Raw genomic sequence first — 23,807 nt, 5'->3', positions numbered from 1 at the left:
AAGATACACAAAAGAGCTTAATGTGAGAGGACTCAGAAAGATGTTCTTTGAGATTTATAGCCCATGTGTAAATACAACTTGTTGGTGCTCTGCGCAGGCCCCACAAGGGAGAACACCCTTTTTGGGTTGTTTAATACTAAGTTTCCATTTCCCACATAGGGAAAGGTAGATTTTAACACTCAGAAGGGTCAAATGGCGTTTCACTACCTAATGACTAGAACTAATTTTAATGAACAGGTGCTCAGGCTGGATGACAGTGTGACAGTGAGGGGGCTTGGCATCCTGGCTGGGATTGCTTGTTTTGGCCACATGAACCACATCCTCTCTGACATAAGTATGGGTAACAAAATCTTTGTGGACTTACCTGTCCTCCTCTGTCTCACTCTTGGGAGACACATACGGCAGAGAAGGATTTGCCTGTGCATCTATGAGGTTGCAAGTGACTTCCTTTTTTGCTGAAAAAATGGTGGCAGACTTTGTATGATAGAACACCAGACATCTGCTTTTAAACCTCCTCCCCTTGGCTTACACTGCTGTAGGCAAATACCAGTGAAGCAGGGAAGAGGGCAGGCAGGGAGAACACTTCTCATGTCCCTTCTCCCCTTCACCTTGGCATCTGGTGGAAAATGTGTTTCAGGAGGTGGCAGCAAGCAACCTCCCCTTGGATGATGACAGTGTGTTCCTAGTCATCTGTCACCCAGTTTTTACTTCCACTGAAGCCCATGAGTGCTCAGCATGGGGAATAATGCTTGGAACAGATTGCATGCCAAGGTCCAGTTGGTACAGCAGAACCAGAATTAAAGTTACAGTGAGTTTGAGCTCCCAGCTTACACTGTAAGGCACAATTATTTTAAATTTACAGTGCGTAAGCCCTGAGTCACTAAATGGCAAAAATGTGCTGTGGCTGCTCACATGCTGGTGTCGTTTCACAAAATCAAGCCATGAAACCGGACAGGCTGTGTCAGATGTTCCCAGACTTTCTTGAAATACTGTGATAATTTCCTCAGAAATTATGTGATTTACCCTTCATCCCCTGAGTTTACTCCCTCAGGGCAATGAGGTTTTTAACTCTAGTTCTTCTCTAACTTCAAAACATAATTGTAAACCAACTTAACATTTTACAAACACCATGAGGAAAATCCTTTATTTTAACCATCTCTTGCTGGCACCAGGGAACTGCTTTCATAAATAATAATCTAAGAGGAGGTTTACATTTTGCTGAATAGGAAAGGCAGGACATATAAAGAGATGTATTTCAGGAGTCAGTGGGCAAAACTGAAGTAGGCTCAGTTTTACTACCAGTGCATAATTGAAGTTTTCTTTCTTTTTTGAAGCATTTTAGTAAATCCATGACATGACCTAACGTCTGTACTTCTCAGTTTTTGGTCTTGGATAAACACATGACTTCAATGGCAATTGGGTACTAATCGTGCAGGATCAGTTTGTTTCATGCAGCTGGAGATGCTTAACTTCTCACCTGAATTTTGAGCCCTTAGGAGGCTGTGAGCAGCACGTATCACCTTGAGCACACGGATCACACCGGTGTGCTGGTGAGGAGGGCTGTGCTGTGTGTGCTGTGCCCTGTGGAGCTGGGAAGGGTTGGGGCTGAGATGCGGTGGGGCTGGGAAGGGATGGAGCTGGGAAGCGATGGGGCTGGGAAGTGATCCAGCTGCGGCAGTGTGGGGAGGGCGGTCAGAGCCCATGGGGGCGGCAGAGGCGCATTCCCCCTTTTGTCAGCCTGGTCTCCGGGGCTCTCCGGAACCAGCGGGGAACAGGAGACCTGACAGCTGCAAACCCCCATCCTGAGAAAGCCTGGGAGGAGATAGAGCAGGGGAGCTCCCCGGGGCTGCAGCCACAGGGACAAAGAAAGCATCCTTCCTGCTGGAGAGCTATGTGTGAAATGAGTCCCCCTATTCTCCAGGTTTGGCCACCGGTGTGGTGCAGTTAAACATCTCCAGTACAGCCTTTCCCAGCTGCATTTCCCTTTTAACGCTGTTGTCTGATTTACTCTAATTTTACTTATATTTCTTAGGAGGTCACTTCAGTTGGGCTTTCTGTTGTAGGAACATCTATTATTGTGTGTACATCTATGAGGATACACTTTTTTATTGTATTGTATTCTCTGCTTAGGCTTTTTGTCCTGAAATGATTTTTTTGTTTTCTTGTTTTAATAAAAAAATAAATAAATCAGGAATGCTTATGAAAGCCTTGATGGTCCTTTTGATCTGACACTTCACATACGGGCACATAATTATTTATTAAAGACTTTTTACATCCCTTTCCATTTAAGCTATAAAAAGAGAATATTAAAATTAGTAAATACATATTCATGCAACACTGTGGCCCAAACTCTCCTCTCAGACAGACCTGACTGACGGCATCAGGGAGGGAGATTTTGACCTGCAAGTCGTTGCCCTGCTAACACAAGCTTTTCAATATCTGTTCTGTCTTTCTGAATGTTGTTTTAAAGAGTCATTGGAGATACTCGGATCTGGAAACCTCGCTTTTTTTTTATTTTTTTCCCCCAGATCCACCTCACCTCTTTCCAGCCTTCCACCCTCCTGTGCCAATTGATGCAAGACATCATGAGGGACGCTACCATTACGAGCCATCTCCCATTCCTCCTCTGCACGTGTGAGTATCCAGTGTTTCCCCTCGCTTCCTCTGCCTGAAAGAACGCACAAGTACAGGAACCTTTGCCATGGTTGAAACCAGGCACCTGCAACACCGTTTTAGGCTTGCCAGAGAGTGAGATTTACTTTTGGAAAGCATCAAGGTTATCTGTTCATGAAGCAAAACCCACGGTGGTGCTTGAGGAATTCTGGTTATAATAGGTGGCTGGTAAACACCTACGTGTTTTGCTGATGTTTATTCTGTGTTATGTCATTCTATAAATACTGAATTAAAATTGCTGAGCCCTGTGAAATACAGCCAGACAAACATGTATTTTGTCTGTATTAAGCTTGGTATTCTTCATAGCTAAAATTTCTTCTCATGCCAAAGGTTGGGGTTTTTTCCTAGTGACTGCTAGGAAGCATAATGAAATTTTTGGTAAATTTTCATAGTCCCTGTTGTGTGTGTATACAGGCAATCGGTTGATTGATGGGAGTGTCACCCAAACAAAATGGCAAATGTGATAGAGCACATGGTTTACACAAAGATAAAAGAAATGAATACCAGTGATAACATGCATTAGAAAAGGGTGGTAGTGGTGAAATCCCATAGAAATAAATATTATCTTACTGTATATGGGGAAATGGATACCAGCATTGCAGAATAAGCCAGTTGTTAAGTCCAGAAAACTGCTCTATACCATTAAAAATGGAGCTGAAAAGCAAGGCTTGGGACTTTGCTAAAAGGCTTGATGTATATATTTAATCATATCTACTAATCACCTCTCATACTGAGAAAATACAAGAAGAAAAGCACAAGTAATACTTTGAAGAATAATGCTAGTTGTTTAGATGGCAGATTGCTTTGCTATGGCTATTAGTTACAGCTGTGTAATTACATATATGCAGAAGAAAAATGAAGTTGTTTTAAAACAAGTCCTCCTCTGTGAGCAGAATTAATTGATATTAACAATCCTAACTACATGGCCAAGTACACACACAATATTTTACTAACAGGTTTTTTGGGTCAGTCTTCTATTACTGAATTGTAATTTGAGAGCAGATTTGCCTGGAGGTAAGTAATAAATCTGTGTTGCAGTCTTCTTGGGCATTAGAGGAAAAGTGGGTATTTATAGAAAGAGAGAGTACAGAAATTTGTGATTTATTCCTCAGGATTCCTCTGATGCATCATCACCATTTACACCACAATCAACCACATCATAAAATATACTCAAATATATGCTTAAATTTACTGCTAAAAACTGTTGTAAGCTGAAGGCAGCAGGCTCAGAGAGAGTCATTACAGGGTCATCCTAGATTTTGCAGTGCAGTTAAAATTCTTCCTGAATGTTTTTGGGAGCTGGAGGAGATGATCCTGTTAAAACTTGGTTGTAATAATGCCAAGGTCATGGGTTCAATCCCCTGTGTGGCCATTGACTTAAGAGTTGGACTTGATGATCCTTGTGGGTCCCTTCCAATTCAGAATAGTCTGAGATTCTGCTCATTTTCAGGTTAGTGGGGAGTTTGCTTTTCTCTGGTGTGAGGCAAATGGGGTAGGGAGCTACAGAAAGGGTTTAACCTGCACCAGCAGAGGACCATCATCCAAGATGCAGGTACTGCCTGGGAGCCTTTGAAGAGGCTGTGGGGAACCTCTGCCTGGCTGTGTTGGCTGAGCTGAGCCCTCTGTGGAGCCTCAGTCCCATAACCCAGCCCACAGCATGACACCCACCCCATGTCTACTCGCAGGGCTTTGAGTGGGTGTCACTGTAACCTGCTTTGGGTGACAGTGGGAAACCAGGACTAGCAGCCTACATTGCTGTCAATTCCAGTATTTCTTTAAGAGCCCCAAAGATGTTGGAAATGCCTGCTTCATACCTTATTTGATATTTTGACCCCCAAATCAATGTTCCTTCTATGGCAGGGTGCCCTGCTGGGTGCCTTCAGCTGGGCCCTGCAGAGCCTTGTCAGAGATGAGGAGATCCCAGCATGATGTGATGTGACCACAGACAGCTGCTTCAGCAATACACTGTGATATCAGCCCTAGCTTTAAACTCAAAATTTCCTTGATACTCACCCTTTGCTTTTCCATTAATATCTGTTAATTCTTCTGCTCGTTTGGTTTGTGTCACCATCACAATGATGAACTGCAATGGACCCTTGGAGCTGTTGTGGTTGGTGTGGTTAAATATAAAGAGGCAATTAGGCAACTTAAAATGGTTGGATTTCATCAGCTACTTTTTAGATGTTAAGATTTGTGATGCTTTTGCAGTTTTCAGGAGTATGTTTCAATGTACATACACATGAGCCAGGCACCCAGTGGTTTCCTTGCAAGTTTTACTGAGCCTGGTGTGAGTATCACTTAGGAATGATCTCACTGGGGATCACCTGGGGTCACTTGGAGCCATTACTTGAACTGCTGTCCTAGCACCCATTAAAAAAGAAAAAAGAAATAAAAAAAGGAGTAAGAACTGGATTGAGAGCCAATTTGAGAATTCTGAAAAAAAGAAAAAAAGCATCAAGAACACCAGTCAGGATGCAAATGTTTACCCACAGCTTCATCAATGACTTCATTGTATGAGTGGTTTTCTCCTCAGCTTTGCAATATTTTCAAATGTGTGTATGTAATATAAATTTTAAAAAAAGGCAAAAAGTTGGCATGATTCCAGTTATCCAAGCTCCTAGAAATATGTTCCAGAACCTGTCAAGCCTTAGTGGAATTAGTTTAGGTATAATACAAATGCAGAAAAAATGTGAACAGGGCCTTGTCAGAATGATACCTACAGTGTCTGCCCATAATTTTGAACAATGGCCAAGTGAAAGAGAAAAAAACAAAGGGGGAATTTCAGAGGTGTTACAGGGCTCTTAAATACTTGTAGCTCTAAAAAGGTATATGTATTTTTGTGTATAATTCTTATAGTTTAATTGCTGATGGTCAGAACTGTTGTATCCCAAATTTCAGCCTGGAGCCAATTTTTATCATTTGAGTTATAAACCCCTCAAGTAAGGGTTTATGTTTATGATGGAATTGCTGACAGATGCTTATGTATAGCAGGACTAGCAGGCACTGCTGTAATTATGCTATCGTATCCTATCATTAAAGATTTCAATTGAAAGAGGTTTATAAATTGCTCTTCCTCTTAGATAAACCACCCTACATTAAGGCATCAACGATATGGTGCAGAATTAAATTAAAATCTCATAAAATGAAATATGTTCTGTATTAGCTGTTTGACACTTAATTTGCCTCTGAATGAGTAGAGGAAATCACAAATTAACCTGCCTTTGTTTTTCCAGCCATGGCTTATTAGGTGTTAGAACAACTGCAATTACAGCCCAATAATAACCCCAAACCCTTATGAATATGTACTGAAATGTGTCACTTCATGTTACCAAACCCTGTTTGTTAGGACTGTGTAGTTATCCTGGAATTTCTGCAGTACATCTTTGGTTTATACTTCAGGGAAAATGTATGAAACTTAAGTTGTTCTTCAGCAACAGCATATGAATAGAAAAATGGAAGCTGGAGCTTGTGTTTTCCTTTCATTATTATTTTTTTTTCAAATTAAAGGCATGAATCTTAGATTAAAAAAACAAACATTGTTGGAATTCAGTTTTGCTGCTTTCCATTGAACTACCAAGTTAAGTTACTTGACAAACATCAGAAGATTAAAACAAAAGAAGCATGGCTTTAGTAATCCCACTCCTTGCTTTGTTTTATTTGTTGTTTTTGTCCAGCTCTTTCTTAATTTTCAAAATTGGTTCCTAAAATATGGTGCTAAAGCAGGAGCTGAGGCTCAACTGTGTTTTGATCCTTGACATTTGTTAGGTCATCCATTACAGTGTGATGCTTTCTCTGGTTGGTGTGCAGTGAATCAAAATCATGCTGCTAACGAGGGGGTTTATTTGAAATTAATACCCTGACTGTGCTATTTTTCTTATTCCTCAAGAACCAAATATCAAATTTATTATTGGCTAACTCTTCCAGTTCCTTGATGTCTTTGTTGATGTTGTCTTTGTTGGAATGAAAGCTGTAGGCAGCAAGCCAAGGAAGAATAAGGGTGTCTTGTCTATTTTTATGACAGTGCAATTGTAAATAATTTTATAGTCACACAACTTTCAAAATCTGACTTAGCCAGGATGAGAGTTTTTATTTATTAATTTAAGAAAAGCTCCTAAGGCAGAGGCAAACTCCTACGGATGGATTTAAACACAGCAATGTAGGAAGGTACCATTCTTGGCTGCTCATTCATTCCCACGCTTTAGCGGAGTTGCATTACCAGGTTGCTCCCAATCTGCTTCATTCCAAAGTTGGGTGGGAGAGCATCTGACTGTCCTGGTGTTTCCAGACACTGTGACTGTGACTGTGAGTGAGTGTCTCAGAGTGGCTAATGCACATGTTGCAGGAGGCCAGGAAAAGTTGCTAGCCATAAGTTTGATAGGATGTTCAGGTTTTCCCAGCTCCATCGCTGATATTTTAATTTTTTCCTTTTGCTTTAATTTCTAAGCTCTTATTTCATTCAAAAATCTCAGTGTTTAAAACTCTCAAGTCTTTTACCTGCTGCTTTACCTCAGTGTACCTCTAAGCTGCACAGACTTGGCAAGGAGTCCGTCAGCTTGTCGGAGCATTCATTGATTGTTTCGCAGCGGGAAGCAGAGCCCCACCCAGCATGGAAAACATCACTCATTGAATTGGATTTAATTGCTTTAAGACTTGGAATGGGTTTTATGTTTTAGCCAGGAGCCATCGAAGAAAAAAAAGACTGGGAAGCTCTTGGGACATGAAAAGATGACTGTAGTTACAGCTTTCCAAAATCATCCACGCAAGTATTTTTTGTAAGCAGGGAGAAATCTTGTGTTAAATGGGAAACACCCTAAGAAACCTGTCCTGGGAAGTGAAGGCATAGAGAATAAGCAGGTGCGAATAGCCCAGAGGATTTTTATAGCAAGCCTCTGAGAAGGAATCAGTCTGATCTGGTGATTCATTAAGGTTATTCAGAGTTTGTTCTGTGCCACAGATGTGCGTGTTGTAGGCTCTGCAAGCAGCCTCTTTCTTAGTGCCAGAGCAGCACTGAGATGGTAATTCAAAAAGTAAAATAGCGGGGCCAGGTGCCCGCACACAAACTCCAGCAGAGAGTTTTCATTCGGTGCCCTTCACAAAGCTGGGGAAGAGGAAACCTGTGTCTAGACCAGAGCTGTGATCTCTCACTCAGTGTAGAGTGTTGCGTCATTTCAAACAGTGAATCAGTGTTTTGTTTAGCTGTTCGTTCTTGTTTGGTAATGTTTACCTTAAGACTTGCAGATTGTAAATTCTCCTTCGGGAGCAGCTCGCAGAGTAACTACAGAAACAAACTGTGTTTAAAAACCATCTGAAACTACAAAAAGTTTGGGAAGCAAATTAATGGTGGCAGGGAAAGAAAGCTTATGTGTTTCTCTTAAATTTTTTATTCCAAGAGACACTTAAAAGGCAAAAAGGTAGGTTAAAATGCGAGTAAAATAGATAGATATTTTTGAATGTAACCATTTTATGGAAGTTCAGTTACACTGATTTGTTTATGTGAGCTGTAGTCTGAAGTTTCTGCACAGGCAATTAAACCCTTCTATATTTCCCACAGGCTTGTTCTCTCCCTACTAGAAAAAGTAGCACGGAGAAAAAGCTATCTTATTTAAAAATTCATTTCTGCTGGAAAAGACATTCTAGATCAACTAAGGGTTCACTGCTAAAATTCATCCCAGTTTTTAGCAAGAACATTTACATGAAAGTCAACAGAATTGCCTCTAAGCTCCCCAGATTACATTTGGTTCACATCATTCATCTGTTTCTGTGGCGGATAATACTTTGTGACATAATCATTTTCTCTGGAGTAGCTAATTGTAATGCCAAGGAACTACAGTTTTATAAAGGAGAGACAATAGCAGCAGATAAATATTGCGTTAACAGAGGCTCTTTGTTCTTTTCATACAGCCAGCTTGATTTTGGGCTGTCTGGGGAAGATACAGCAACTGAAATAAGAGGAAATTTTGGGGAGACTTTTAACATAGAAGGCAAATCGGTTTGTTTGTTGAATATCTTTGGTAGAAACTTTCCACAGATAATGTTTTTTTTTCTTTTAATGTTGAGAAAAGCTCTTGCGAGGCAACAGCCCTCAGTCCTAATGAGAAAGACAAGCTTCCAGTGGCTGGCTGGCTCGCATCATGGGGTCACTTGGGAGTAGCACAAACCCACAGGGTATCTTCCTGTTGCAACACGGGGTGGGGAAAGGAGGGGAAAGCTCTTGGTGGTCCTCAGGAAAGCTCCTCCACTTGTCTAAATGCTGCCTTATCCCCACCTGAGAGGTAGAGTGGCACAGGGTTGTCTGGTGGAGCCCAGTCCACTGAAAGGGATTCATTAAGATGTTTTCATGTATTTTGGTGTTGCAGGGAAGCAGTTCCCAGGTTTGTCAGCAGCAAGGTTTCTATCGCCACTCCTCACTGCTGCCACTTCACTGGTTTACCCCGTCTGGGCAGTAAAGAGTCCTTAGATGAATTCTTGGCTGCCAGTGAGAAGTGGTACCCTAAGGGGGGCTTTCAAACCAGCATGAATTAAGGGATGATGGAAGCAAAAAGAATGGCCAGCAAAGTCGTGCCTCAGGACACTGTTCTGTGTAACATTTTTTCTGTAGACTGAAGAATAAGTAGGCATGGCTTCAAGCTGTTGTGGCACTCCCTGTGTGCAGATGTGCAGTACAAGTGTGCCTATTTGTGTGTGTGTCCTCTTCACATAATAGTGTGTCTTTGCTTGCATTTATCACAGACTGAGTAGTTCTAGATCTCTGCAGTTAAAACTAATGGAAAGAGCTACTCACAGTCTGAGAAAGATGGAAAATTAGTGAGAAAACGTTAACAAAACACGTAGGAAAACTATTCTTGAGCAAAATTATTGAGAACATGTGGGTCATTACCTTAATTTAACATTTAACCAAAAATATATGGAATAGCTGCAATGCTTGAGCTGCTGCTTGAAATGCCTATTATCTCATTCTGTTATCAGCTTCAAAGAATGCAAGCTCTAAATATAGTTCACATTCAGAGGCTCTGAGCCTGTGGTTTCTTGGACAAAATTCCAGTGTTCTTTGTGCTGTAGTCAGCAGTATTAGTCGAGTGAGCAGATATTGACTGTGGTATTCACGTGCAGTGAACCAGAAGCAAGCCAAGTCTATAGAGGCTGCTGTCAAACTTGTTGCAGTGGCCTGTGAGGTACTGGACTGTGACAGACTCCTTTTTTTTTCAGTACAATTCTTCCACTCATGTTAAATCTTGCTTCAAAGAGAACTGAAATGTTACAGTCTTAGCTCCTTTTTCTTCTTTTTTTTTCCTCTTTCTTTTTTTTAAAGTGTAATGGTGAGATTCCTGTGTTGTGAATGGGAAGTTCCTAAAGTGAGAGTAGGTATAAAGTCACAGAAATTTGAGCAATGAGTACATCTGCAGTTTAGGAACACACAGCATGTTCTTCATGCTCTCACGCAATCTTTCCCCGACTTAGACTCCATCCTCCCCCAGCAAAGGCATCAAGTCCTATAATTTTGGGACTACAGATTCAAAGTAGTTCAGACTTTTTCTTTCCCAAAGGATGAAAAACCAGAAGTTAAATTATTACCTTCTTTACCTTTTAGTCACCATATGTATTTATAAGCCTATATTTGTTTGTGTATACACAGGCTCCTGAGCTGGTGTCAGCTGTGCTTCCGAGATGTAGGAGACTAAGTGGCTGTTCCTTGCATATTGTCTACCATGATGGTAGTTAAAAAACCCCAATGATACCTTAATTTCACCAAAAGGAATGTACTCAATGAGTGTTTTATCTGTGTGCCTCAGGGGAGGCTGGGCCAACATTTATGACTGATGTTATCGACTAATAGAGGAAACAATTTTAAAATAAATGTTACGCTGTTTGATTTTTGCTTTTAGGATACATGACCAAAAATTATTTGGGACATTATTTTAGAGGAAGGTTTACAATGAAGCTGGGCCCTGTGAAGCTGCCATTGAAGAGCAGGTGCTTAATCCCTTCCAGCACTGCATGTGTAGGTCTGAATTAACAATTGATCATGACTGCTTTTATAGTTACCTTTATAGGGGTGTTGGCAATTTCCTGGAGACTGTGAAGGTTAGACACAGAGGCAGAACATCCTGAAGCCCATGAGTAAGGAATACAAAGCTTCTGAAGGACTGAACTGACCTATCATTTTCTTGAAAACATTATTTATAAGGTGTTGTGACCACTGGTGTTAAGGATCAGTAGAAAATTAGGGAGTATTCCACGTGAGGGAGAGTTTCTAAACATATCAGATTTAAGGGACTATCTCTTTAACGAGACACACCTTTCAGTCCTGTATCTCCTGTTGAAATTCAGCCTAGATTTATCATGCCTTTTCCACTGGCCCATGGAAGGAAAGATTGATAGTCTAGTCGAGTTTATAGAGGCCACCAATGCAAATAGCCCCATTTAACAACATTGTAGACAGATTTGGCAGGGAGGGCAGGAGCTGAATGACCAGGGGCAATCAGGTGTTCTCTGCTTCACTCTGGAAGATCACTATCAGTGTATATCATCAAGACAGTACCAAGAAAGCTGATGTAGCTGCCTGTTCTTGTTTGCCATACTCATTCCTTGGACATCAGACTTCCATCCTGACACCTTTCCTGGGAACCGTGTTTCTGCTCCTGTGATCAGATTCGATTGCAGAGGTGCTGAGGGAGCAAAGGTGTAGGTTGTCCTGCCTGTGCAGGTGTGTTCCAGGTTGGCCAAGTTTGTTCCCCTTAGGCTTTTCATCTGCACACTTAGATACCTTCTCTGCTTAGAGAACTAATAATGTTTCCAACATACAGATAATGCATTTACCTCAGAGACTTCAAAACAAAATGTGCTACTTCTCCAAAAAATGTGCAGCCAGAACATTAATTTGCTTTATGCCTAGTGCTTGTTTTTCATGCGTTTCCCCTACAATCACATTAGTAGTGGTGTTTCACCCATTTTTGATTCTTGAGGTTGTTACAAGTTACAGCTTTGTCCAGGAAATGGTTTTCTGACTCCATTTTTTTCACACAAACAGAACGAGAATAACAGTGTGAAACATTTATCTCTTGTTTCTTCTGGTGGCTATGGTGTTCCAGCCATTATATATTCACCATTTGTGAGAATTAACTTGTTTTCTGGACTACAGAGCTTCAGAATGGCTTTCAGTGCCTGCAGGTACTGGCAGAGAAAATATGAGGAGGGACTGTTAGCAGAGTATCTTTCTTCCCCTCCCTTAACTTAGCTGCATTCAGCTTTGATACAAGTGGTGCGTCAGATACCTGTGAATCCTCCTGTTGGGGTGGATCTGAGACTTGCACACGTGCTGTTTGTGGTGGTGCTTTGAGGATGGGAGAAGCTTGGAAGCTGTTGTGTTCTCATAAGGTCACTCCTTCACTCACAGTCCTGGGTAGAGCTTACATGTGTCCTTACAGCTGCTGCTGTCACTCAGGTGCACTCTCAAAGTGGATTTTCTTCCCCAAATCACGTATTTTCTTGGGGGAGGGAGGAGGCATTTCAGAAAATAATCTATGTATTTTATACAGGAATGTATATACAAAGAATTTTATAGAGGAATTTCTGTACATCTGTGTGATCTTTTTTTCTTTTCCTGCTGCAAGTGGTAGTGTTAGATGAGAAATTCTAGCTGGTACTCTCTGTTCAGTAACAGTCACTAATCCTCGTGAATATCAATTTTTGGCTGTCTGCTTGTGTTAGTACAGAGATTTGAAGCAAATCCAGCCATACCTCAACAGAAATGCTTAATGCTGAACCTTCACATCACTATTTCTGTCAGGACTGTAGTCCTTTAAAATCAGAATTTTGTCTAATGTTCGCTTCACAACCAAATCTGAGTAGCAAGTGTGATAGGAGAGATTTAGTCACTGGATTTGTCTTTTGTTATTGCCATCTTGCTTTTGTTTTAAACGGTGAGGTTACTATTTTAGCACATAAAAGTAGGATTAAAGAAGAGATTTCTCTCTTCATCTAATCCCAGTTTTGCAATATCGTGGACGTGACTTACAGTAGGCACTAGAAATTTAAGGGTTTGTTTTGCTTTGGTTTTGAATTTGGGAAAAGAGTGTTTCTTGGCATCACAGAAAAGACAGGAGAGTGTTCATTTGAGGCAACGTGAGAGGCTTTTCATGGCCTTTGTCAGGAGAGGGAACACCTGCCTCATTTAAGGGAAGAAAAGAAGCTAAAATTTGCTGAAACAATAGGGGAAATTTGCTGAAACAACAGTGAGCATGGTAATCTTGAGTCTGAGGTAGGAAGGGTTTAAAAAAACTGACTCAGTGAATGAATGAAATGAGAAGTACTTAAGTTCTACAAGTGCTAAAAGCTTCCCTCACTAAAAATTTGGAAGCATTAAATTATGGTAGTAATAACACAGTAATTGCAAACACTGTTTTTTGAGGGAGCAGAATATTTGTGAAATTTATATATCGGTTGATTTCAAAGTTTGATTTCACTGCGTGGGTCATACCCATCACAAGAAAAACTTCCCGTGAATAGCACATGAGTTTTGCTGAGATTGAGGAGCAGCCTCAGGCTCTTCTTTCTGGTCGGGTAATCCCCCTGGTGGTGCAGGAACCTGGTCCTCCCGCCGCGGGAGCGGATCCCAATTAGCAAGTCTGTTTGTCTGTGAGAGTATTGCTGCACATGGGCAGGAGCACTCTCTGCATGCAGACAGCATCCTCCTCTGATCTGTGCATGGCAGAGAGAGAAAGGAATTGTAGAAACCATTTCAACTCTCTTAGCTTTCTACCATTTGGTTGGTTTTCTTCTTCTCCCGGTCCTTCATTCATGTATGTATGTGTACTTTCTCTGTCCTGAATAGTGACTTCAAGGCTGTTTTTTAAAGACCTCCAGGCATTTTCTGAATGTTTTTGAACCAGTTCACCATTTACCAGTATATTGCTTTTATAGAGCTCGTCTTTGATGAGTTTTTTTGTCATAGGCACCCACTGAAGTTTCAGTGTACTCAAGCATTAGAAAAGCCAGTATTTGAGCGTCTTTGTTTTCTTTGTTGAGCTGTTTATTTTGCTTTCTTCCCACACAGTTCCCTGGCCTCGCTCTGACAACTGCTTTTCTGCATGAATTACATTCCTCGGGGCCGCAAGTCTCCTAATTCTTCCAGTCGATTTGATTCCTGCCTGTGTGATTAGTCCTCTGCTTCAACACACAGTTGGGCTTTGCCAAGCAGGCTGCTTGCTAAGTGCCTTTAACATGAAGACCTAACTACATTTTTTAACCTCATTAGTGTGTAGGGCACTGCTTCATTCCAGCTTAATAACATGGCCACTATAGAATCATCACTTGCTTTAAAACAGGTTACAAAAAGGTTAGCGAAGTTGTCTGGTTTTCTTTTTGTATGACTGTGCTTTTGCTGGGTAAGTTTTTTATCAGCACATGTCCATTTTTAACATGTAAGCTGCTTTTTGAAAGGAGACCCATCGATTCCACTGAAGTAGATTTGTGATGTTGAGAAATTTCATGTTTGTATGGGCAAAAAGAAACTCAGCACCTATTTGGAAATAGCAAGACTAAATAATAAAAACAGCAAGAAAATATGGTTTGGGAAAAAAATGGGAAGAAGGACCCTGAGAAAAGCTCAGCTGGTTAGAGCGTGGTGCTAATAACACCAGGCTTGTGGGTTTGATCCCTGTATGGGCCATTCACTGAAGAATTGGACTCAATGATCCTTGTGGATCCCTTCCAACTCAGAATATCCTGTGAAATTAATGCCTGTGCTGGTAAGGCTTGGGAGAACTGATAAAAAATTTCCTACTTCTTTCAGCTTCTGAATTACAAAGGCCTCATCCTCCCCAGTTTAAACACAGACTTCTCACTGTAATGCTGGATTTACAGCAATGCACCCACAGTCTGCAGGGCTTCACTTTGTCTCGTGGGCTCAATTTTTAGCTGAATGTATTGCCACTAAAATTTAGATTTCAGTTGCAATCGTGTGTAAACTCGAATGGAAAAGACATTACAGGACTTCCAAATGTTGTAAAGGCAATAAGGAAAAAAAAAGTTTCCTAAGAAGAGAGTGTCACCAGGGAGCCAGGGGAAAAAAGGAGGCTCTGGGTCACATGCCACTTGTGATGGTGCATTTGTGCAGTTGCATAGCACAGCCACTCAGGGTGAGACTTCATGATTAATGGTGTTTATTCTTGACAGAAGCCTCCTTTATTTATCTGCAATACAGTTTAGTGATTTTATCAGTCACCTGAATGAAAAATATTCAGTCATACCAATATTGCAGTGTAAATTGAGTAGAGTCACTTTTTATTATATCTTTCAGCCTTATCATCTGCACAGTAATTTTCTAGCAGGGGTTTGATATAGAAAGGCTGGATTTAGCTGTACTTGACACAAAGCCTCTTCAATTTCCCCTAAAAGTTCAGGCTCCTCTTAGAAATGTGTATAAATATATATATATAAAACCCTCTTATCCAAGCAATTTCAGGATTTGAAAGACTAAAGATAAAATGTGCAAACCTGGATGTGAGAAATGTTGTTCATATGAAAGCATCTAATAGCTCTGAAGCCACTGGTGAAACGGTCTTTAGAGTTTAAGCTTGTGGCTTAGTGCAGTTCTTTTTGCATGGCTACGTAGTCTGACTTTCTTCTAATCAATCATCATCCAAGTCCAATCAGCATAGAGGCAGAGCCTATCGTTCATCCTGGGTGTAATTTCAGAGTTGAGGACTATAATGGCCACATACAGCACATTAGTCACTGCGATAACAGCTCGTGGCACTCCTGAGGAAGGGGGAGCACGGGGGAGAAGGGGAAGAAAATTCTTCTCATTCTCACAGTGCATTAGTGAAATAGGAGCAAATGTTAAGCAAATGTTTATTCAATTGGCTGACTTAACAACATTAAGTGTGAGAAAGCTTCTGATACTCCTTTGTTTTTAGGGAGGAAAGGAAGGGACAAGGGAAGGAAGAAAGGAGTACATAAATGTGGTCAGGACTTACCTATGCTCATGGACACATATGATGGTGCCTCTGTGGGTAAACACTTCAAGAGATGCCAAGCTCTGCCTGTGACCTAGAGCAGGCTAAAATTTGAATAGCAAATGAGACCACCTTTAGAGCATCGAAAGAGAATTGCAGAGCAGAGAAGTTTGCTGTAGGAGTGCAGTTGGTAATTTTGCTGCCCAATCTGTTATTACTAACAACAGATAATGAGTAGGTTGTAGAACTTTCAGATTTTCCTTCTGCACTTTGTGCCACAGCATAGTTTGAAGAGGAAATCATGTGGTCTATGGCAGTCTTACTCCAATAACATTTGCTTGTCCTGTTCATCTGGTTTATATTCATGATGATGATTTCTGCATCAAATGCATCATTGATACATTGCTATTGATATTATCCTTGATATATTACTGACCACAACTCAGTAGACTTGGAATCAGCTGGAGACAGGGGAGGAAAAATTTCCCAGCACTGAGGTTGGGCTGTGCTATGAAGGTGCAATGTCTTACTCTACTTAGAGTTCATAGAAATCAGCACAAACTGAGCAAAATAAGGCAATGCCTGGGTAAGGCTCTAGCAAAAGCAAGTGATAAAAATCACATTGTATCTTGTTAGCATTACTTTTATTTACGGTTTACATTACTGCAGCGTCCAACTGCAGGATGGAAGCTCTGCTGAGTGTTGTGCAAATACAAGGAGCTCTGCCAGGAAGAGCTCCCAGTTGGACCTCTTTGGCAAATGAGCTCTGGTGAGTCAGCTCTGATGGCCTCGGGAGTTACCAGTCCCAGCTGTTTCCCTCACCCTGGGGATAATCCCTTGTTCCTCAGCAGGACTGTGTGCCTTTGCCCCGTTTACAGTCTGGCAGCTTTGCTCTGGCTCCCTGAAACAGAGCAGTGAAGTGGTCAGAGGCAGAGATGTGCTGCCTGTACTTGGAGAGGCAAGGGCTGGGGAGTTGGGGACTTACACAGCCTACATGGGGCCTGCAAAATTTGCAAGATAACCTCTGCTAGAAACCTAGAAGGCAAGTGGCTTTTGGAGGGGGTAGTTATAGTTGGTCACTTTTTTGTGTGTTTGCACCCTTTGTTTGTACAAGCAAAGAAATTGCCAAGTAAATCCATGTAATCCTCCCCTAGTCACTGATTTCTTTGTAGCATCCTGAGAAGGATTTGAAAAAAGGAGAGGCAAACTGGGATGCTCTGTGTGCAAAGACCAAGTGGGCAGTGGTTCAGAGCTGTGCCAAAGGCAGTGCCAATGGTGGGTGGACAGAAGGAAGAGGAAAAGGAGAGGCAGGTCGTGGGGAGATTACCACTGTGTAAGGAGGAGAACAAAAAGACTGGACTTGACTTGAGAAATAGTAGGAGATGGTGGATACTTTTATTTGTATTTTTCCTAATGAAAGAAATAAATCAGTCAAACCTGTATCAGCATACACATTTAAGGAATGTGTGTCAAGACTGCAAGTCAGGACCTGTGCAATGACATGAATGTACCTTTACTCCATGGCTTGTGGAGCAGCAATTGCTTGATGTAGTCAACACAGGTGTTACTGTGGGCTGGAGGTCACCAGTGTTGCAGCTGACCTTATGTAAAGAGCATGTTAAATAATGGAAGGAATATGCACTGCTTTTTGTGGTGTAAACTCTTCTTGAGGGCATCCATGAGCTGATGGCTGAGTTATTTATGAAGTATTACAAGTGGCAGAGGGTGTATGTAAAAAACCTTGCTCTGTGTTCAGGCAGTCTGTCAGTTGAAAAATAGGAATACATCACTGACTAAGGATTTAGTGCCTTGATTAATGTAGCCAATTTTTAACTGTAACTACATAATGTTAACACTTCCCAAAGAAGGAAAGGGGAACCAGAGTAATATTCTTTTGCTGTCGGTCATTGCCTAATTGTCGTGCACGATTTCCAGCACCATGAAAATCTCCTGTGCAGTCATTTGTGTCTTCTTTCTTTTCTGGAATTATACTTTTTAACTTTATGAGGGAGAAACTTTTTGTTCTAACCCCAAGTAAGGTTATTTGTACATTTTAGGAATTTGCATTCCAGAACTACACACAAATAGAAGATAACAAATATTTTCCAAGGGCTTGACCACAGTTTTACAGATGGGAAAACAGTGGATGAGGCAGACTTGTACAAAGGGGACAGCAGATGAGTGATGGAAACCAAACCAGAGCCTGTGTGCCTTAAACCCTGATCTAGCTCCTCTTATACATGAACTACAAAGGCACTGACCCATTCATGGCTGATTTGAACATGTATCTTCTGAAGGAAAGGTTGCTACCAAATCAGATTCTGTGACTTAATTCCCCATGCTGACTACGGTTCCAGTGTGCAGTTTGGAGGAAAAGTGAGCACATATTCACTAGGTGTTAGAACATGGAAAATGATACAGGAAATAGAGAGCTTTTTCATATTAGGACTTAAACATGTTATTTTTTTTTTCCTTCTCCTTCAGTCGCACCATTAGGAAAGTATAGTTAACAGCACTTACTCTTTTGCAGAACTTGAACTGTTTGACATGAATTGTACTCTGACATTTCCATGAATTCAAATAATTCTTTAAATCTTCATAATCAATTGCTTAGTTTTCCTGAGTCCAAGAATGTGATGCAAAAGCTTTGAGGCACTGAGTGATTTTATAGGAAAGGACTGACTATTTTAAGATACAAATTCTGAAAAAAATAAAGTAATAAAAAATTATAATATTGATTTCCTATACTATGTATTTATGGGTTTGAATGTTCAGGAACTCGATTAGAAGCACTAAGAGAAAAGAAATTGCATTTTCAAAATGCTCAGTCCTGGCCTCAATCTCCTTGCACTGAAGTCTGAAAGCTCAACTTTCTTAGTATAAAAACCTGTTATTAGCCAGTTGTTGACTGCTGGTGCTGAAGGGTCAGTCAGTACAAGCAGCTATGGCATTAAACATGCAATACAAATTTAACATGGGAGAAACTACCAAAGGAAATGAACCATGAGCTTGAGAATAGGAGTCACTACATACTAAGAATGCCCTTATTGTTTGTTCATCTTTCAGGATCTACTGGAAATAAAAGTGTTCATGTTTTGCGGGCAGACATCAGAAGATTACTGCAGAAATAAAAAAAAAAAGAAAAGTATCATAGGTAGTTTAATGAGTTTAATATTTTTCAATTCTCCAGGCAAGACTGAATTGAACAGATATCAGAGAAACAGTGTGGATATCATTGGTATGAGAGTTATGCCATCAATGCTTGCTCCAGCATTGAATAACGTACTGTTAAATGATTAAATATCGAGGTTTGAACTTTGACACTTTCATAATATAACAAGATGGATGAAAAGGCAATAATAAATTAGGTTATGTTACAATATTTCATCCCACTTCGTTGACAAGCTTTGTTCTGTGAGATAGATTATTGTTCCATCTGTAACCTCAGCTCAGTGTCATATTTACAATGTTATAGTTAAGAATCACTTGCTGTTTTCAATATAAATGTATTTTTCAACAGATTCATAAAAGAGCCATTTAAAAATTTATCAGGACAAAACTTGGCATTAAGATTTCCAGTCCTGGAGTTATAGTTTCCTCTAAAATCAGAAAGGGGCTTAAATCACCGTGGTTTTTTTTTTTTTTTTGTTCCTTAGATACGTTGTGCTTAGAAGAGATTTTTGCCCAAGCACAGCTTAAAGTTATTTGGAAACCATTTATGACAGACCGCTTCTCCAACACTAAACTAACCACAAAATTTTCATCCAGATTTTCCTGTGACACTGACCTTTGTGTCTGTCCTGTGTGGCTTTTCATCTGCTTCCAGAAAATATATACTTTCAGAAAACATTGCTATTGAGGAATGCACTCTGGTGAGAGCATGGTTGCAAGGGCTACAGGAACAGGGACAACTTGCACTGTATTGATATTTTGGCATGTCTTAAAACAGCTCAAGGACTCTGAGGTGAGCTAAGTACCCTGAGGCCACTTACCAGCCATAATTGCCCTTGGCTGAGCTCAGGACCTGCACTGTAGGGAGCTGTTCTGGATGGAGCCCTTAGAGCCATGGTGTAGCTTGTTTCCTCTCCTGTCTTTGTCCCTCTCTCCTTCTGCACTTGACTGGTCCAGTCCAGACGTGGTTTGTCACTTTGCCTTTTCTCAGACTGCTGATAGACTGTTATCAGCACCTGGCTTTGATCACTCAGCTCAGATCTGGTGGCATGGGCTGCATTGCTTGTGTGTGGCTCCTGTTTGCCTTCCCTTAGGGGGCCCTTGCTGCTCACCAGCGCCCTGAACTGGGTCTCTTTTCTTCCCGTCCCCTCCTTCAATTCCTGGGCTAACCAACCTAACTCAGTTACATGCCCAAATCCACGTAAGATAGTTTCATGGTCTGGGGACTGGTGCACTGCCTGGCTCTACACCAGCTCTGCATGACTGATAGAACTGTGTGACTGGAAAAAAGTGCTCCTGAATTCTGCCAGTGTGACACTGATACTTGGAAAGGCCATGCAGTCACCCAGCTCGCTGTTGGCTTGCCTACCTGAGCACTTTCACCTCTAGTCGTAGCCAGGCAGCAGTATTTCACCTGCACAAGCTGGGGGCTCCATTAGAACCAAAGAAAGGGATAGGATTTGAGTTTGGACAATCTGATCTTCATTGTAAAACTGTCTAACTCTTAAGTATAAAAAACCAGCCTGAAGTGTGTGGTGGAAGCCACTCTATTCCAGTTCTCTCTGCTTATGGGAAGAGTGTAGGACGCTTTCAAGATAATACTATGTGAAGAGCTGTGCATGCAGGTCATTTTGAAATACATATCACTTGCTCATGCATACCACGTCGTCTCTCAAATTCCCATTACTTTCATTCCCCAGTAAAAAAAGGGCTGTAGGACCTGAAAAGGAAATTGCACTTGGTTCAGTTTTTGTGGTGGTTAAAATCCAAGCCTGCTGCTAGGCAGTCCTCTTGGACAGAGTTCATCTGTTGCAGCTGTAAGCAACAAAACAAAATGACACACCATTTTCATGACTAATAACTGAAATCTTACATGTAGCTCACCCGTGGCTCACCAGTGACCAGAAAAAAAAACATTTAAAAAAAAATACTGGCTTCACACTATTTGTGATTTGCCATACTCTGCTTACAGCTTCTGAACTGGTGTCACCACATAAGTTTTTAATACTGTGCAGACACCTCTGTAACATTCATCAAAAAAAAAAAAGTGTCATGACTAATAGAAAAAATACACCTGTTTGCCCTTACACTGATCTCACTGGCTTGGCACGTGCTTGCCATTGGCCTGGGGAGTGGTTGAGATTGCCCAGAGCATCACAGTGGGGACAGGAAGGAGCTGGCAGGCAGGATATGGGTGTGGAGTGGGAAATCTTGTGTCAGATATGGAAGCTATATGGCACACATGAGATTTTGGCCCTTCAGCAGTGAGCAGAAAGGCCTTCTGGACAGGAAGGAGGAGACACCTTCACAGCCAGCCCTGTTCTGTGTTCCTTCTCACTTATGCCAGGGTCGTAGATATAATCAAGGTCACTGTGAAAATAATAAAATAATCCTAATGTGACAGGATAAAAATTAGTGATGAAACACAGCCATAGGGTCTCTTTTACAAACAAACCTGGAGATCTCCAACTTCAAGTAGGTATTATTGAAAGTATGATAGGCTTTGTATTAAATTTGAGTGCAGTTTTCAGGATCTCTGGGAGTAGATACAGAGGTCCTGGTGCAGAAAAGAGTGTGCATCTGCTTCGCTTCCTCTCTTAAGTGGTCTGTCATTTAACAGGAAAACCCCTGTATAGGAGAGGATGCAGAGCAAGTTCTGCCTTCCCATGCTTTACACTTGAGGCATAAAATTTCGAGCAGTATCAGTGAACATCTCCTTACCTTTTCTCGTGCTGATGCCTCATTTCATCCCGTGGAGTATCCTCAGAGCTGAGGCAGAACACTGTTTGCCAGGATGCACAACTAGGTCATGGGACACTGGGCCAAGGGGTCCTGAGTTTGGAGAAGGGTCCCCAGCTTTTTATCCTGCTCATGGCAGCAGAGTTGGACTAGATGACCTGTAAAGGTACCTTCCAACCCAAACCATTCTGGACATGTGAAATAAAAATTATGGGGTTAGACTTCTGCCCAAATCTGGAGATTTGATTTGCTTGTCACTGAATGAGTGTCTGCAGAGCAGCTCCTGGGCTGAGCTGTTTGCAGTTTACAGGACAAAAGTCATTATTTATTGGTCCACAGTAAAGTTGCAAAGCAACAGTTGGCTGCACCCTTATTAAAAGTCACATTTTAGTTTGAAGGAGGGAATTAATACTTGTGGAAGCTGTTCACAGTGAAGTTTAATCACAGGGGGAAAGGAAAGTAAGAATATGTGATGTTTATTGGAATAAATCAGGATGACTCAAACTATGGGACTAAGAGGAGATAAAAGCATGAGAGAAAACAGATCTGCGGGGAAAGGAGGGTGTAGAAACACAGAGGAGCAAGAAAAGTCCAGTCTGATAGTGAGCAGGGAAGTTTGCAGCATGTTAAAATCAGGCGCTGAAGAGAAATTGGGAAACATCAGAGCTGGAAATTCTATTTGGAATCTGAAGACTATTTCTGCCTCAGATAATACTGTTTATATGCCTGCTGTTGATTGATATTAGCCAGTTTGGTGTCCTTTCCCTAGCACGCTTGGAAAGCTGAGGAGCTCCGAGGAGCAGAGGGAGGAAGAGGCAGGGCTGAGGAGAAGGAGAAGCAGTTAAGTCCTGGTGTCCTTGAATGCCTCCAGTTGGATGTGGAGGGAGAAGCTGACAGCCTGGCTCTTAATCTTGCTCCTGCAGCAGCATCTGGCTGTTGGCCAGCTGGAGAGAATCACTGAGGCTGATACAGACTTTCAGCCTTCTTGCATAAGCATTTGAACAGTTTTCTGTTCAATATGCACCAGATGAGACCCTGGCCTGCATGTTCTTCGTGTTCCTAACTCTGAGTTGAGATCACATTAAAAAAACCCAACCAACTCATAAAATGATATCCAAACTTAGTTTCTTTGTTACTCTTGTATTAAATTTGCTATACTACTGTGTTTTCCTCACTGCCAGGAAGGGAAATTCACTCTGTAATGTGATATCCAGCTGTAGTATTTTTGCTTCCTACATCACCATGAGTTTTAAGGCTCCTGCCTACCACACTTGGCCTCACAGGGAACCACGAGGCAGCAAATGCTTCATGGCTGACGGGGTTTCACAGTAGCAAGGTTAAAGATCCACTTCCACTGTAAAAAAAAGGTACTTTAAAACCATGCAGAAAAAAAGTTCTCTGAAGAAAGGAGATGTCTGGTTTGCACAGCAGTGGAAAATGGCTTCTGGTTTCAGGTTCTCTGCATTTGAAATATGGTGAAGGTGTACTAGTGAGTGGTTAGGCTTTGTGTGGGTCACTTGCTTGGGTGCCAGAGGAGGGATTGCACTGCTGGAACCTGCTGCTAGCACACAACTAATGCAGCTCTCTAACACAGTTTGGGGCTAGGAGGTAATTTCATATGGGAAGGCTAAACAGGCTGACCTTGCAGAAAGCTGTAGGAGGGCAAGAAACGAAAAAGTCAAATATGGAAGGGAAAAGAGGGAAAGAAACACATCAGGAGAAGTCTTCACTCTTCAGATTTTTATGAGCCCTCATGGATTTAGTAGCAGGGAAGCTGGCATCATGTTAGGAATTCATGACTTTGATCACTGTCCCACTCACATGCAAGCATTTCTGAGCTGATGGCAGGACAGAATTGGCTCCTATGTAAGATTATGGTCTGTTGGCCTTTTAGGTGGTGACAACCACCTTCACTGATCGTGTTATGTGTATGTTAAAGGGAAAAAAATACATTTCTTGTTTGGTTACTCTTTGCAAGCCAACAGCATCAAAGGAACAGGCTGCTCTCACTGCTCTCACGGCTGCTGCCTGTGTCTGTGCTGTATATATGCTAAATTAATTGGAAAAACAGGGACAAAAAGGCATTTATAGATGGGTCAACCAGTTGGACTACAGCAAATGCATGACAGGCTTAATCACTGTCCTTTGCCAAAGAGCAGGTTGGCAAGGGCAGGCACTCCAACCCCTTCTGATGAACACTGGATTTTTTCCAGTGCATTTGGAGATGGGATGCTGTGAGAGAAAGGTCTCCACACAGAGCCCAGACAC

The 23,807-nt window shown here is 41.5% G+C and overlaps 1 protein-coding gene across 3 annotated transcripts in view; it reads left to right on the top strand.

Annotated features, from left to right (window-relative positions):
* The window catches only part of GLI3 (GLI family zinc finger 3), a 291,398-nt gene that overhangs the window by 194,223 nt on the left and 73,368 nt on the right, over positions 1–23,807 (top strand). For all 3 annotated transcript variants that reach the window (XM_071559578.1, XM_071559579.1, XM_071559580.1), the window contains one exon: positions 2,529–2,634. In XM_071559578.1, coding sequence (XP_071415679.1) covers positions 2,529–2,634 — 106 coding nt within the window. The remainder of the gene's footprint in view (positions 1–2,528; positions 2,635–23,807) is intronic.

The sequence above is a fragment of the Pithys albifrons genome, chromosome 7 (genome assembly GCF_047495875.1).
Source record: "Pithys albifrons albifrons isolate INPA30051 chromosome 7, PitAlb_v1, whole genome shotgun sequence".
Lineage (NCBI taxonomy): Eukaryota > Metazoa > Chordata > Aves > Passeriformes > Thamnophilidae > Pithys > Pithys albifrons.
This window is presented reverse-complemented; position numbering and strand designations above follow the sequence as displayed.